Raw genomic sequence first — 16,198 nt, forward strand, 5'->3', positions numbered from 1 at the left:
CCTCTCCGGATATCATTTGCGGGAAACTAGAAGGGAGCAAAGATGGATAAAGAAAAAAAATAGACGGAAGACGGAATAGACACATAGAGAGGAGATTGTAGTTTAATGTTTTAATTGTCATATTAAACGAACAAAGACGCATCCATCCATCGCCAATAAACTCAGCCTGCTGTTCATCTCTCATTTTTCTATTTCTTTTTCCGAGTTGAAGCAAAGGCAACAGCGCACTAATTGAATAGGAGACAATTACGGTGTATCTCCCCAAATGTGTTTCCTTTTATATCTATATTCTCAGTACCCGATTTGAAAAAGTAGCTTATTTATATATAATTTGTCTTTTCTGTAATGAATTCTACACACAACCGTCCAGATACACAATATCTACAGGGCTTCTGTTAATTTTTTTTTCTTGTGTTTTAGACTACGATATATTGGGGATTTTGTGGTCATTTCTTGTCTTCTTCTCATTTACTCGTCGACATATCCCTAGGGAGAAAGTGTCACAGCAAAACACTTGAAATATGGCCGGATCATACGAAGTCGAAACATGCGGTCTCGGAAACAATCGACGGCGGAGAAACACGAGGGCAGGCTGCCCTCTGAATCGTCCGCCGCGTCATGGTGTCATCACATCACAGCGATGTTGTTGTTGCTGGGACCATCGGAGCCGGTTACGCTACCTTTAAGATATGTTTATGAAATGACTAAGTAGTTATCGGGAGAGAAAATTTTCGAAATTTGTTGGCGGAGGATGTTAAACATCATGGTAATAGTTCTACACCCACGTACCCGAACTATGAGACTATGAAACGTTTTTTTTTTTTTTTTTCATGAGAAAGAAACCGTTTTTCTGAGCCTAGAACGGATGTCTTACCTTCGCCATGCGAACGATGTTCCCCGGAGCGAATCTAAAGTGAACGGCCAAGGGAGTATACCTAGTGCCGCACCGTGGCTAGCTGGAGAGCGGACGAACTGCGGGAAGCTTGACGAACCGACAGTCAAGTACGAGACGCATCATCGTGACGTGTCATGATCCACCGTAGGGTCGACAGGCACCACACTTATGTCGGCGGGCATTACTTGGCCTATGGCCTTCGTCGCTAATGCGCCAAAAAAACCTTAATCATCATCATCATCATCATTACTTGGCATTGCGCAGCACCGGTGACATAACGAGTGACATCTGCATGGACCAGCACTGAGAACGGGAGAGAGAGAGAAGAGACGACAGGACAGGTGGCTAGACTTCCAACCAAGAGTTTATTGGCAACATAACACTGCTTTTCAATGTCACACTTACACGGCTAATACGTCATCCACGCACTCATCATCCTTCACCTTCTGCCACATTTCTAGGAAATTTACTTCGTCATCAAACAAAGTGACAGAAGCATGACTTACACACTGTTGTTCGTTTTTTTCTTATTTGGAATGCTCCTATTGCCTCTGGTACGCTTTCTCTGGTACGGTGATCACAAGAACGACGAGCGCTCACTGTCACACTTCTTATCGATGCATTGTCAAGCGAAATAGCGCGAGACATGCATATAATGCATAGACTTTCTGCACTAGAAAAGAGACTGTAGCAACAACACACACATACACAGCAAAAAAAAAAAAAAAAGACATGGCAGTCATGACAGACCACTAGGTAGGTGGGGATGAGTGCTCACAAGAGCAAATCCACCAATGTAAGCTACATCGTACTGCTATCCCCTGCGTTGAGTTAATATGGGGGGGGGGGTTACACTAATAAATACTTTAAGAAAACCTCTGCCAAAATAATAAATGTTTTACAATAAGCCGCGTAAAAATCCCCTTCCAAAAAACAATCGCTAAAGAATCCATCATGAAAAATATATCGTTGCAAAATATATCGTTAAAATAAGCTGTTTAAAGGGACGGTTTCGTACAGCCGGGGCGATTCCGAAACTTAGCCAAAACAGTAGTATGGGATGGACTCTCATAGTCCACAACGCACAACCAATTGAGCAATTTGAGTTAATTGGGACCCCCCACAGTAATCATCCAGTGAGTCATCACACTAATTGGGCAGCATCGAACTCGTGTTCAGGCCAGCTGTGCATTCTGGGCAACGAGAGTTTATAAAACAGAAAAAATAGATAGAGATAGAGTGGAGACAAAACCGCGCTAAAGTCCAGCCCTCCCTATTTTGACTTGGATGGCGGCGAGTTTATGGCCTTCAAGTATATTGAGTACCAAGACCGCTGGAGAATTCCTCTACCCCCTGAGGTCGGAACCTTGACGAAAATGTATGGGAATTGTATGGTTAGCAGCTTCCCTCTCTTTTCGATTCCACTACCGCATACCACCTACACACCTTCCTCTGTGTATTTGTGTTGCTTGTTTAGAAAATGTTTTCCTGAATTAATTACTGTTTTGACTGTGTTTCAGATGATCACTCGATTGATAGTAATACAATTATTCTATGAGTCGGGAGGGTATTTCTGAGTTGTGTCTGTTGATTTCCTCTGTAGAAAACTTTTACATTAATTTGCATTGCAGATGTGTTGTTTGTTTGTGGCTTCTGCATGTAGAAATTATTCTTCAAAAGTTATCATAAAAAATGATGCAATTAAATTTGTTTCTCGTTTTTGAATGAGTATTGTTTCAATCACTGTATAAACTTGACTTTCTCTCTTTGGTTCAGATGTTTACACGATTGATATTTTCTGAGCTGGGAATTATATATGGATGATTTATTAGTTGTGTCTGTTGATTTCTTGGTTGATTAACAATAGTCTGAAAACACAATTCACAATGTTTCTCGTTTTGATTGAGTATTGTTTCCACAGATGGTAGCATAATATTTCTCACTTGTTTAGATAATGTTTGTCTAAAAGCAGTTTGCAGAGATAATGATGTCTGTTCGCAGATTTTTTTGCTTGCTACTGTGTGCTTTTATAGAATTCTTATTGTGTTCTTGAGAATCAAATAATACTAACATCTATTTGCGATAGTTGATCAATAACAAATTTCTCCTCTGTGCAAACTTGACCAGTCCTAAGAATATTCCCCTTTGGATGAAAGAATGTGAAAGCGAGACAGAGAGTCCCCACCCCATAGATTGACAAAGGACGTGCGGTTTCTTCGATTTGGGCTGTATAGAGGGAGAGAGAGAGTGACCCCACCAGGCTCAAGTAGCAAAGATAGCTGGCTTGGTTGACTGCGTGTTGGATACCTCTGCCAAGCTAATGTTTATAGTGCCTGAGTGGAATGAAAATTGTATATTGTTTGACTAGATTAGGTCGCAATGATGATTTTATGATAGTTCAAAAAATAGAGTATTTCCATTTCAATTTATTAACTTTGTAATGGTTGTTTTTTTCTAGTTTGTTTCGATATTATTTTCTTGCATGTGTCTGTTGTTTACACGTTGGCAGATGCGCCGTTTAGAGTGTTTCTCTGCTATTCAGTGTTAAGTCCGTGCATGTTCATCGCTTTGATAGATTGTTTTTCATTTATTTTTCCTTTGTGTACCTCTTGTTTATGTGTTCAACGGTGCATTGGTTTGGCTCTCTATTAGCTGTTGATAGTGTTTCTCATTATTTCCTTGCATGTATCTAATGTTTACATGTGGACGATGCATAGGTTTGGCTCTCTGTTAGCTATTGATTGTGTTTCTCGTTATTTCCTTGCATGTGTGCTATTCACGTCAGAAGAAATTGATTCATTGCGTCGTGTTGGAATATTCAACTTAGCTTCCCATATTCTTTATTATGTGTATTATATGTATGTGTGTATTATATGTATATATGTATTATATTATGTTTATTATATGTATGTGTGTATTATATGTATATATGTATTATATTATGTTTATTATATGTATGTGTGTATTATATGTATATATGTATTATATTATGTTTATTATATGTATGTTTCTTCCGTTCCATATTTTTGGCTCGGTTTTTCTCCTTCACACAGAGTCACAACATAATTCCTGCCACTATTTGGCTTTAATAAATATATTTCATCTTGTAGTTTTCTGAATGGCTATCCTTTGTATAACTATTCTTGCATATTAACCGTCCACTGCGCAGCTGGTGTAGGGGAAAAAAATTATGAATGAAGCCTGCCCAGGCTGAAAATCGCGAATGAAGTCGGGCCGGGTGTGACGGCATCACCGCTTGGTGGGGTCACCGGTGTGCGTGTTCCTACTTGTATGTAAATCACCTACCACACGGCTGGTGTAGCAAAAAAAAAAAAAGAATGACGTTGGCCCAGGCACAAAAAAAAAAGTGAATGAAGTCAGCCCAGAGGTGACTGCATCGTCGCTTGGTAGGATTGCCGGTGGGCATGTCCCACTTGCATGTAAACTGCATACCACACGGCTATTCTAAGGGTAGAAAAAATGCCTGTGAAGTTGAGCCAGGTGTGATGATCGCTTACGTGCGTTGGTGGTGTCCGTGTCTATACTTGCATGTAAACCACCCACCGCGCAGCTGTTGTAGCGGGAAAAAATAGGACTGAAGTCGGCCCAGGTGTTGTCGGTGTGCATGTGCCTACTTGCATGTAAAGTGCCTACGCGCCACCTGAAAAAAATGTGAACGAAATTGGTCCAGGCGGAAAAATCGCCAAAGAAGTCGACCTATGGTGAAAAATGCACACTGATAAGGGCACGCTCAGCCCTTCGGCCCACTGGTAGGCACCCGGAGAGCCCCTCACCGGCGCACCACCCACAGCGTGCTGGGAAAAACATTTGCGAGAGAAGTCGGCCCAGGTTGAAAAATTCCCCGAGAATGCACCGAGTAGGAGTCTGAAACACGTCACGACAGGCTAGACCCACTGAATAGTGGGTGAAACGTAAGTGGGAATTATTACATTGTAGCCTGTAGAATTTGAAGACACGTTCATGCATGAGTACACCACAGAAACACCGGTGGATGTAGTTCCCACCGCAAGGGTACATCCTTGCGCTTGCATCAGTCGGTCGCATGCCGTAGTAGTGACATCGTCTGGCAACATCGTATCAAAGTATCAATGCTATATCTAGACTCATCCTCCGTAATGCCACCTGCATTTGGCATCGATACTAAACTAAAGCCACCTCGCCTTTCAGATGCCCCCGATATTGAACCCATACCTATTCATGGATGGAGATGGTAAAGGAGGGTCATAAACCAAGCAATGGCTGAGGGCCCCATCGGGACCTCGTGGGATGCTCCTGTTCTTCCACTCATCAAGGCTGACGTCTGCGAACTCCGGAGGAGGCTTGCACCAGTGGTCCGTGTAAGGTGTCGTTAAAATTACCGCCATATGTTGGGTGAGAAAGACGAATCCAGCAAGCTGACTGCAGAACAAGGCCATTCGCTGGTAGTAGCCATGCCCGGGTACGATGGTTGGGTCAGATAAATTGTTATCCTCGGTGCTGCTATTAGCCTGCTGTTGTGGGCTTTCTTTGGCCTCATACGGCACCAGAGCAGTGCATATGGGTACAGGACTAAGAAAATTACTCTCAGGTGACTGCAGGCTAAACTGGGGTAAACGAACGGTAAACGAACGCACAGCCCTCCGCCAACGTGCTGATCACCGATCACTTCATCAGAATCTAATTAATTGACATATTGAAGTGACATATTGAAATATTCAACTTAAGTACTGTGTTATTGTGTATAGTTAGGTACATCCGATCAGAACTTTGTAATTAAACCTCCACTATCGTGCTCACATATAATAATGTTAGACTTTTTATAATAAACCTTGTAATTTTGATTATAATTGTATTGATTAAAATATCTTCTTTGATTGCGCTACCCTAATTTAGTTCTGATTCATTGAAAACATGTGATTATCCTTAATAAAAAATATTGTGTATGATGTGTGATACCCATTCAATATTATAGCATCATACTTGTAATAAGTATAACATTTGTTACATGTATCATATTGTGTTTCTTATGCTTGAAGTTTTTGGCTTGGTTTTTCTCCTTCACACAGAGTCATAACATAATTCCCGACATTTTAATAAATATACTTTCACTTGTACTTTTGTGTATGGATCGCCTTTGCATGTAAACTGCCTACTGCACACCAGCTGTAGCACAGTCGGCACAGATAGAAAAATGGTGAAAGAAGCCGGCCCAGGCTGAAAAATGTGCGAGGGTAAGCGCCCTCGAAGCCCTCCGGCCACACGCCGCGCACCGATAACGCGCGTACAGCCCCCCGCACACGCACCGCCCACCGGGCGGGGGAAAAAGTACGCGAGTGAAGTCGGCCCAGACGCGACGGTGGCGCTGCCCTGGTGGTCATGTCTGAGTACTGCCACCTATCTATACTACTGAAGATTATACTAAAATAATATTACGATACAAACAATGAGTTGAAGAAAAGGCAGAAACAATTGTTGGCAATTTGTCCCTGGTGTCGAGTTTGCCACACTAGGTGCCGAATACTCATGTACGCTAGATATGCTATAGCATCAAAAGTACAGTGATATACCTCCCCCCCCCCCCCACACACACACATGTAGTGGGAATATGTGAAACCAATATGGCACTTCTTACATTTCAAACTTCCTTGAAAAAGGCTGTCCAGGTCTGTCGGATCTGTCAGACTCGACACAAAGCCAGTAAGCACAGTGTGGAATGACTGTTTGATCTTTCGAAAGCACAGGTGCAGCCACCACGATCCTTCGTCATCTGAATGCTTCAGAGCGGCATAGCCTAGTAAGTAGCCATCAGAAGGGTCACATAAAGTATACTGGGTTCATGAAGAAGAGGGTTCCGTGGGATGTGTAAGAAAGCATACGTGTTACACAACAGCTACGAGAATGATCGGATGCGCTTGTATCGTTTTCAGTGCGTAGACTTGGAATTGCAAAATAAATGTGCTAACCTTGTACTTTTTACTTTGTACGTCAGAGCCACATGAGACTACATTTGGATGAAGGTTCAAATAATTCAACTTCAGCAGTTGCAGTACGTGATCGGGTCCCGATGCTTCTTTGAGATGCAGCAGTCAGAATTTCGCTTCGCTGAGGCGAGTGACTGCCGTTGCGGTTCGTTGCTTCGCAGCAGACCAAGAATAGTACGGTGCAATGATAGGTGACACGTTCAGAATATGGCGAAGTACGCCAACACCAACACAATGACCCGAAAAAGGCAGGATGAGCCGGGAATCACAGAAGTTCGCAAGCTCAACATAAGGCAACCATTACAGCTGACCAAGAGCCGAATCTCACGTGGAGGGATACGGCCCGACGTGAAGTCACCTACAAGTCAGTTCGGACTGTGAAAGTATGATCTAAGGCACTGAAATTGTTTCCAATGTCCTGCATGTTCTTGGGTGAAACGACTGTTTCGTTAACCTTCGCTACTGTTATTCATGGGTATAGTAAAAAGTTCAAAGCACCCTTACCATTATATATTTCTTCCTCCTCTCTTTCTTTGAAGATAGTAAATGCATTCTTCCATGCCCAAGAAAAATTATGTTGCTTCAAACACGGAATAATTAAGACTAGCACTATGGCTTCTCCTGCAATGTTTAACAGTTGAAGATGGTGCCATCTTCTCCTGCAGCCCTTTTAATGGCGGTAGTACGAACGAATGCATGCTTCTTTATTCTCATTTGCAGTGCGGGCAGCAAAAGAGCAAAAATAAAAGTGGTTGTGGCATCTTGACAAGGCTATAGGGGTACAAGTTGCTTTGACACGCCGTCTTCCGCGAGGGACATTAAATACGGGGGCCGTGTAGTGAGCTTTCATCGCACGTTAAAGAACCCTCAGGTGTGCAAAAGCAATCCACAGACCGACATCTGTGGCGTCGCTCATTGTCTAAGTTGTCTCGCGACGTAAACCCGCAACTGTGAAAAAAAAAAATAGACACGGCTATAGCCCCCTTGAAGACAAAAGAGCAGATAATAATGCATCACATCATGTGTGATATCATTGCAGAGGGGTACTCATGGTATGCCTTCTCGGAGAGGTGCCTGTTTTCTTTGAAATGATCAACCGAAGGAATTACTGAAATCCTGTTAAAAAGACTAAAATCCTCAGTGCCGAGGAGCTCTTTTTTATATGAGGCACCAAACCGCCCAGATCTTAGCCCTGTTTACTGATATCCTCTACCGCTATTGCTGCTTCCCTCTTCAGAGTTCCGGAGCACAGTGATTGTATTTGGGTAAGGTTCTTTGCGAATGGCATTGCTAGGGAGCCCCCATTGACACGTGCTTCCACCGCGTCTTCGGAATATTTGTGTGCTGCGAGGGTAGCTTGTGGATGGGTTGCGTGCTGCTGCGGCATTGCTGAGTGTTATGATGGCTTCTTACTGTAGTCAGATACACTTTCTTGTTTGCATTAAGACATTCTACCGGAGTCCCGTTGTCAAGTGCAGCTAGGACCACTTAACCTGGCTTAACTCGACTTGAATCGAACCTAACCTCGAATCTAACCTGGACGTCACATTGTTTGCATTGCTCTTTTTGTTCTTTTTGACAGGTAAACTGCACACATGCTGTCAGCAAAGTGTGGATTCCTCATCCCCTGCCTATGTTCAAGCAGGATTATAGGAGCACCCATGAACTTCAACCAGTTCCAGAGACGGTTGGGGCTTTTTTGATACAAATCGTTACGTTTTCCGAATAATGAGATGACGAAAGATGATGATTTGTTTGTATATAAATATACCAGAACTGTGTCAAAGATTCGGTCCGAAGCCGAAGCTCACGTAATTAATATAAACGACGACAGCAGCTAGGACGAATGATTGGACAAATGATCACACGCAAAGTTCGCGCAAAACACTGGATCCACGTACAACATGTCCGTGTTCTCCGTTTCTCGGGAAGAAACGCAGTGCACATGACATGACAAGCTGTCACTGGCATATAAATTGGTTGTCAAACCTGGCACCTCGTTTACGTATGCGTTTGAACGATGCTGAAACGCCAATGGTTTTACCGTCGATTTAGTATGAGCGCGAGGAATCTGAGTAACGTAGTCGGCGACGCGTCATGCTCAATCACTTGAGACGTGATACGGGGGACAATGGGGAAACACTAGTGAAATGCATATCGTGTTAGTTGACGAGGTGAGACGAGATGAGACAGGATTTCGTCATCTTATGTGATACCGTGGTGCTCATTTTCGTTCCTGTACAGGGGCCTGAGAGAGCATTTATCTTCGTGCCACATGCCAATCCCCCAGCATTGGTTTCTGCATCATTGGGGGCATACAGCGAGCACAGCATCGAAAAAGCTTACAACGCTTCAGGTTTCTACTGGAATCTAGCACCAAGGATAGGAGACAGAATACTTTTCAATTTCACCTCGCCAACACGTCTCTTTTCGTGAGTTTTTTTTTCTCATGTTTTAGTTATTTGTTCTTTTTCTTCATTTTTTCTCAATATTTGCACCACTCACTTTGAACCGTACATTGTATGAAGTAGAGGCTACTAACTGTCTGCCTCCTCTCTCCTCTCCAGCTCTCCAGTTGGTGTATGGGGAAATCAAAATATCCTTCCATAGTATCGCGACAGCCTATACGAATTTGAACAGGGACACCGTAAAAAAATTCACGGTAAAAAAAGAACGAGCAAATACAAATAAAATTTGCTGCCAAACATTGCTAGTTTCTTTCTTTTTTTACGCCAGCCCGTAAAATGATTTGCCGTTTTTTTTCTCTCTTTTTTTACGGTGTCTCGTTTTACTGGCCGTCAGTTACGAGCATTTGGAACTGCCATTTCATGTTCTTTTTTACGGTGACCAGTTTTAGTGACAGGCATCTGCCAGTATTTGGAACTGTTGTTTGCTGTTTATTATTACGGCGTCCCCTTTTGATGACTGCATTCGTGTAGTATTTGGAACTGCCATTCGCTGTCCTTTTAGTATTCTGCATTTGCCGGGGTTTATGAGTGGTGGACAAAGAGCAGATAACTTCTGATTCAACTATAAGAAAGGTATGCCATGCAAGATAATGTGGCGATGAAGCCTTCCCTTTCAAACACTGCAAGGACGAAAAATTTAGGTTTGTGGAACATGTTACCAACCTGCATGAGCGCTTACTCTTCTGGAAGGAACGAGGATGAAAAATATAAATGGCGAGAAATGCGGCCAGGAATGTCCTCCCTTTCAAACACTACAAGAGTGAAAATGCAGGTGGGTGGAACGGTGAATCACCATGCATGAGCACGTGCCTTTATCGAACAAACGAATGCAGAACAACAGAATGGTGCATAATGTAAAACGGCGAGACTAGGGAACACGAAAGGACACGCACAAAACGAAGTCTCAAACACAGCTGGAAATTTTACTTCACGTACAGGAAATATACACACAAACACAGGGAAGAAGAAGGCCTTCGTGTTTGTGTTTGTTTACGTGTCCTGCCCATCGCTCAGGCTTGCCTATCATGGAAGAAGGAGATCGGCAGCACCGAAACCGTATGTTTCGAGCCGGCAAGTTTTGAAACCGTATAATCGTGCTCTAGACAAGATCAAGAAATCGATTTGCTCTATTCGTCTTGACAATGATCTGACTGGCCTATGTAGCTATACGCTCTGCATCTCGTGGAACTTTCGCCGTAAAGTTCCTGCTCAAGGATCACAAGCTGGACATGACGCTTAGAACGTAATCAATGAGAATCAAACCTGGCCAAAAATTGTTTCGACTTTTTTACAAAAGGGATTTTCTTGTATATTTGTCCCTAGCGCGTTAACTTTGAAGAATTGTGAACAACTTATTGCGGATTTACAATTGTTTCATGGCAAGAAATATTTTTATTTTTATTTGGACATCAAGGATCTGTACTATTCACTGCAAGATAATGTGTTGTTGAATAGAGTACGCCGATTTCTTGAAGATAATTTGGTGCGCTTTCAATCGAAAGTTGGTATATCTGTCACTGAATTTTTGCGCATACTAGAACTTTATCTGAAATCTACTGCCACAAGTATTGACGAGCAATCGTACACCCAAAAACTGGTATCTGTATTGGCTCGAGTATAGCGCCTGCTCTTTCAGAGATTTACTTGAGTGTAATTGACAATGCTGTATTATCCTTTATATCTTCTCTGTCTTCAAATGACGACGTCGTAAGAAGGCTCGTAGATAACCTGGTTTTTGTTTCTACCAATGAAAGTGTTATTGCTCAGTGTAAGAATGTAATTTTGTCCGCGGCCCCGGAGCTTGTGTTCACTATTGAGTTCCCCACTGTTGGCGTGCTTCAGTTTCTTGATATCAGACTTTCGTTACAACCCGCTCTTTGCTGGACTTACGGCAAATCTCAAGATAAACCCAATTTGCCCGCTTCAAGTTGCCACTCTAAAACTGTAAAACGGGGTTTGATCACAGGTTTCCTATCAAATGCGGTAAAAGAATCCTGTTGTCATCATATCCTTCCCTCTGCAGAGAGTCAGCTTCTCCGTTTGAATGATGCTGGTTACCCCCACCACATGTTTCTTGGTGCTTTAAAGGTTTTGTTAACCACCTTGCTTCCTCGTTCGCTTGAAACTAAGCCTTCTGTCTCCAAACGTGTGGTATTACCTTACTTCCACAAAGTGTCTCAGAACTTGTTGGCCGTTGCGAAGAAATTTCAAGTCAACCTCGTTTTCAAGAACAACTTCCGTCTTTATCGCCCCACGCATTTCGCAAAACCTGAAGTAACCTGCAAGAATCACCGGAACAAATTCGTCCCCCGTTCTTCCAACGTTGTTTATCAGATCCCCCTAGCTTGTGGTTTCTGTTTCATTGGCCAGACAAAACGTTGCTTAAATGATCGTCTGAGAGAGCACTCATTAAATGTAAAAAATAAAGCAATTCCGAAAGTCAAGGATTTGGAAGAATGCTCAGATTGCTTCCCTCTATGGGACGAAACAATTGTGGAGGTTTCCGAAGTCGTCCCTCACAGAAGGCTTTTGAGATAGACCCTATGCGTAACCTCTTGTGGGAACTGTGTCAGCAGCCCATCCGTAATCCTCGGTCCGGCCTTGAGCAGACTTCTTGTTCACCCGAACTGACATCCTATTTTGTCCTGAACTGGTTCTTCCCTCTGTTTGTGTATATATTTCTTGTATGTGAAGTAAAATTTTCAGCTGTGTTTGAGGCTTCGTGTTGTGTCTGTCCTTTCGTGTTCCCTATAGTCTCGGGGCTCTACATTATGCATAATCTTGATCAGTTCGCTTGCTTCCTAGCTATTTTTTAATTAACAAAAAATGGATCATTGCTCATGGCGGCCAGAAATGCCCTCCCTTTCAAACACTACAAGAGGGAAAATATAGGTGAGCGGAACAGGGAATCAGCATGCATGAGCACGTACCTTTGCCGAACAAACGAGTACAAAAATGGATCATAGCTCATGGCGGCCAGGAATGCCCTCCCTTTCAAACACAACAAGGGGGAAATGTAGGTGAGCGGAACAGGGAATCAGCATGCATGAGCACGTACCTTTGCCGAACAAACGAGTACAAAAATGGATAATTGCTCATGGTGGCCAGAAATGCCCTCCCTTTCAAACACTACAAGAGGAAAATGTAGGTGGGCGGAACAGGGAATCAGCATGCATGAGCACGTACCTTTGCCGAACAAACGAGTACAAAAATGGATAATTGCTCATGGTGGCCAGAAATGCCGTCCCTTTGAAACCACGCGATGGACAACCCAGTGGGTCTCTGCAACACATTGAAGGATACATAGGTATAACCAGCGCAATGGGTCCATTTATACTCACCTTAAGACATCAGATATGCCGTTCAAAACTTGACAGTTTCTCTACAAGTCTGAGCACCTTTTTGTTCACAGGTGCACTTTGCCTCTTATGTGTTTTGGAGCCCATATCCGGGTTTATTCCAAAAAAAGGTCCCGCAAAACAAAACCTGTTAAGAGAAATAGAAATGACGTACAAAGGCTAATAGGAGCCAGAAATGCTCCACAAGTTGTGACGTACCGCTGGAGGAATTCTAGGAACGCTTGGGTTTCTTCTGCATAGACAAGGTTTAGAACATAGTGTAGCGCGAAAAAAAGACACCAACAGCCGTTATGAACTCAGGAGTATGGTCTACGACCGCTTTGTTGTCCACGGTTACCATGAAGGAGGCTGCACACTACGGTGAGTCACCTGTAACATGATAGTGCAATAACAGCTCTTATAGAACATTGCTAGATCAATAGGCAGTGTCTCATAAAACCAGACAGGATTATTACGGATTATCTAGCAATCTACCTCTGCTGAAAATGTATATATTGCGAATTTACTGGACAACAAAACGCATATTTAATTGCATTAACAGCAACATTAAGCCTGTTGGGTATTACCCTACAGGTGTTCTTTAAAGAAAAGAAAAGCTAGAGCAATGAGGCAACGAGAATCGTGCTTGGCCCATGTTATTTATGTTTATAAAGTACAGGTGCACCTCACCAAGGGCAATAATCGGAGGTGAGGGTGGAAGTTCAGAACGCCCAATGACACTGGTTGTGAGGAACTCCTGGAACGGATCATTGAGGACGAGGTTAACCGTTATTTTCTTATGTGTGGTAAAAAGTCATTACTAGAAGTGTGTGAATAGCAAAATTTCAAAGTGGAATCAAATTCGAATAATCAAACGACCAATTGAATAATATGTTATATCACACGCAACAACATTATATAATGTTGTGTCTGTTTGATTAAGTGCTACAGGTAACAGGCTAACTGTTGTAGTTATCAATATATAATGAGTCAATTATGATGAACTAGCACTGCAGCACGAGGACGGACAGGAAAAATGACAAACACTGTGTTAGACTTCCACCATAAGACATAAGATTTATTGACATGACAAACAGGGTTCTTAAATACATCAGTAGTCATCTTTCAGTAACCGGGCAATTCAGCCCCGATTCTCCCACTTTTCCAGGAAGAATACATTTTTCTTATTTGATATGCTTCCACCTTGTCTCTCATGCACTGCTCCGCTGAACGCCCCTTTATCACCGTATTGTGAAACATAAAGGGAAGTCGCATTTACTCTGCCAAGGAAGCGTACGAAGGCCAGAGTAAGTAGGCATGAAAAGCAGCATACTCGCAAGAGCTGCTTGTAACTGTAAGTGAGGCACTGGTGAAGAATGCTAGAGGTGGGAAACGAATAGAGAGGAGATCGCATGAAGGACGGCCCGTTGTTGTGCCATATATGCACAGATTGTCTCACAATCTCAAGAAAATAGCTGATTAATACGACATCCCGATCGCATTCCCTGTGCCGAAAAAAATTAGGAAACACGGTGTAAGATCACCAGCGGCAACTGGAACCAGCCAGTACAACATCTTACAACGTTTGACACATGCAAAGCAGACGTGATCTATGACATCCCGCTGTCATCTGAAAAATCATGAACATATGATACATACATATGACATGAACCCCATCACGTCACGTAGCAGTCCACTGCAGCAAATGCGGCTGCACTCCAATGTTTCACAATGCAGTGATAAAGGGGCGTTCAGCGGATTAGCGCATGAGAGAGATTGTGGAAGGATATCAAATAAGAAAAAAGGGGGTCACTGTGCATAAGCCACGCATTGGTGGCATTATATGTCAAAGATGTATAAAGTGTATTCACCTACGTCTCATTGTAAGGTGCCATGCGCATAAGGTGGCATGCGTCTGACTGTTGGTCACTTTTTTTGTTCGCAGCATTGAAAGATGACAAGTGCGATTTTTCAATGCGGGAACCATAAGTTTTGGAAAAAGAAAACGCGAGAACGACAATGACGGAGTGTCTTCGGGATAAGAGAATTGAATGGACACGACCGGATCTCGAAACACCATTCTAGGCTTCGTTTTCGAGCAAATGCTAGAAAATCTCTGCAGCTGCGCCGAAAAAATGACCACCACGTCCAAAACATACGACCGAACGCGTTCGTTTGATGTCATGTGAATACACCCTGTTGTTTCCGGAAAAGTGGGTTAAAAGGGGTCAGCTGTTGACCGGTTACTGAAAAGTGACACGTTAAAGATGATTACGCAGGTATTTAAAAGGCTTGTCTGTCATGTCAATAAATTTTTTGTCAGAAGTCAAACACAGTGTTTGTTCCTGTTGTCACTGTTTGTCCTTGTTGTTCCCTGTCCGTCCTCGTGCTGCAGTGTTAGTTCATTATGACTGACTCTTACCAATTATACATCCATTACTACCGTGATTACACATTATACGTGGCCTTTTTTTCGATACAGATTTTTCATTAAAAAACTATAGCCGCTATAGACATGCTGTTTTCATTTCTATCATCTCTGGGCCGGCGGACTTTCTTGGCCATATGTTGCTCAACCGTCAAATGACTAATTACCTTAAAATCGTTGATCATTTTTTTAATTATAAAAGTTACGAAGTTGTCCCAATGAGAACATCTGTTCCTTTCGGTGATCTGATATAGTAGCCGTTTTCAGAACAAAAATTCATTCGGTAGATCGTCCGCAAAAAATTCGTGAAGGAACACCATTTTTTGTTTATTTTCTTCATTGCGAATCTTCGGAGACGCGTCTTTCCTTCACCCCCAATGTAAGAGGGTGAAGGAGCCTCGTGCGGTGAATATGTCGCCACAGTGCGGCCTCATGCGTCGATGATTAGCTTTAACTTGCGCAAACAAAGCAAAAACGCATGTATCGGAACTGTCCTTATCTTGAGTTGTGTTTTCTGTTTTCTCTTAATCTTTTTCCAGGACCCAAGAGGTGACAGTGTGCTCTTTCACCCTCTCACATTAGGGTTGACGAAAGACGAGCCTCTGTAGATGCGCAATGAACAAAACAAAGAAAAAAATGATTTCCCTTCACGTTTTTTTTGCGGACGATCTACCGAACGAATTTCTGTTCCGTAAACGGCTAACATATCAGGTCATCGAAAGGAACAGATGTTCTCCTTAGGACAACTTCGTAGCTTTTATAATTAAAAAGTCACTTCATTTTTAGGAAATTAGTCATTTGACGGTTGAGCAACATATGGCCAAGAACGTTCGCCGGCGCAGAGATGATGGAAGTCAAAACGGCATGTCTATAGCCCTTATAGTTTTTTATGATAAATCTGTATCGAAAGAAAAAGACACCCTGTATAATATGACCATATGCCCGTCTCTGAAATGTTGGACGCGTGATTCAACCGTACATATTGCGACTCTTTTGATGTCCGCCAGACTCAGATCTGCTAGAATCTCTCTTGGACCGGACGATATTTTCTGTTCTGAAAACAAGCTGATTCAGAAGTGAAGCGTATC

General features: G+C 42.7%; 1 protein-coding gene across 1 annotated transcript in view; it reads left to right on the plus strand.

Annotated features, from left to right (window-relative positions):
- LOC135392999 (alpha-1,3-mannosyl-glycoprotein 4-beta-N-acetylglucosaminyltransferase B-like) overlaps window positions 1-16,198 on the plus strand; it is an 81,025-nt gene that overhangs the window by 42,445 nt on the left and 22,382 nt on the right. The window contains exons 3-4 of the mRNA XM_064623604.1: window positions 8,459-8,563; window positions 9,121-9,308. Of these exons, the coding sequence (XP_064479674.1) occupies window positions 8,459-8,563; window positions 9,121-9,308 (293 nt within the window). The remainder of the gene's footprint in view (window positions 1-8,458; window positions 8,564-9,120; window positions 9,309-16,198) is intronic.

The sequence above is a fragment of the Ornithodoros turicata genome, chromosome 4 (genome assembly GCF_037126465.1).
Source record: "Ornithodoros turicata isolate Travis chromosome 4, ASM3712646v1, whole genome shotgun sequence".
In the NCBI taxonomy this organism is placed as follows: Eukaryota; Metazoa; Arthropoda; class Arachnida; order Ixodida; family Argasidae; genus Ornithodoros; species Ornithodoros turicata.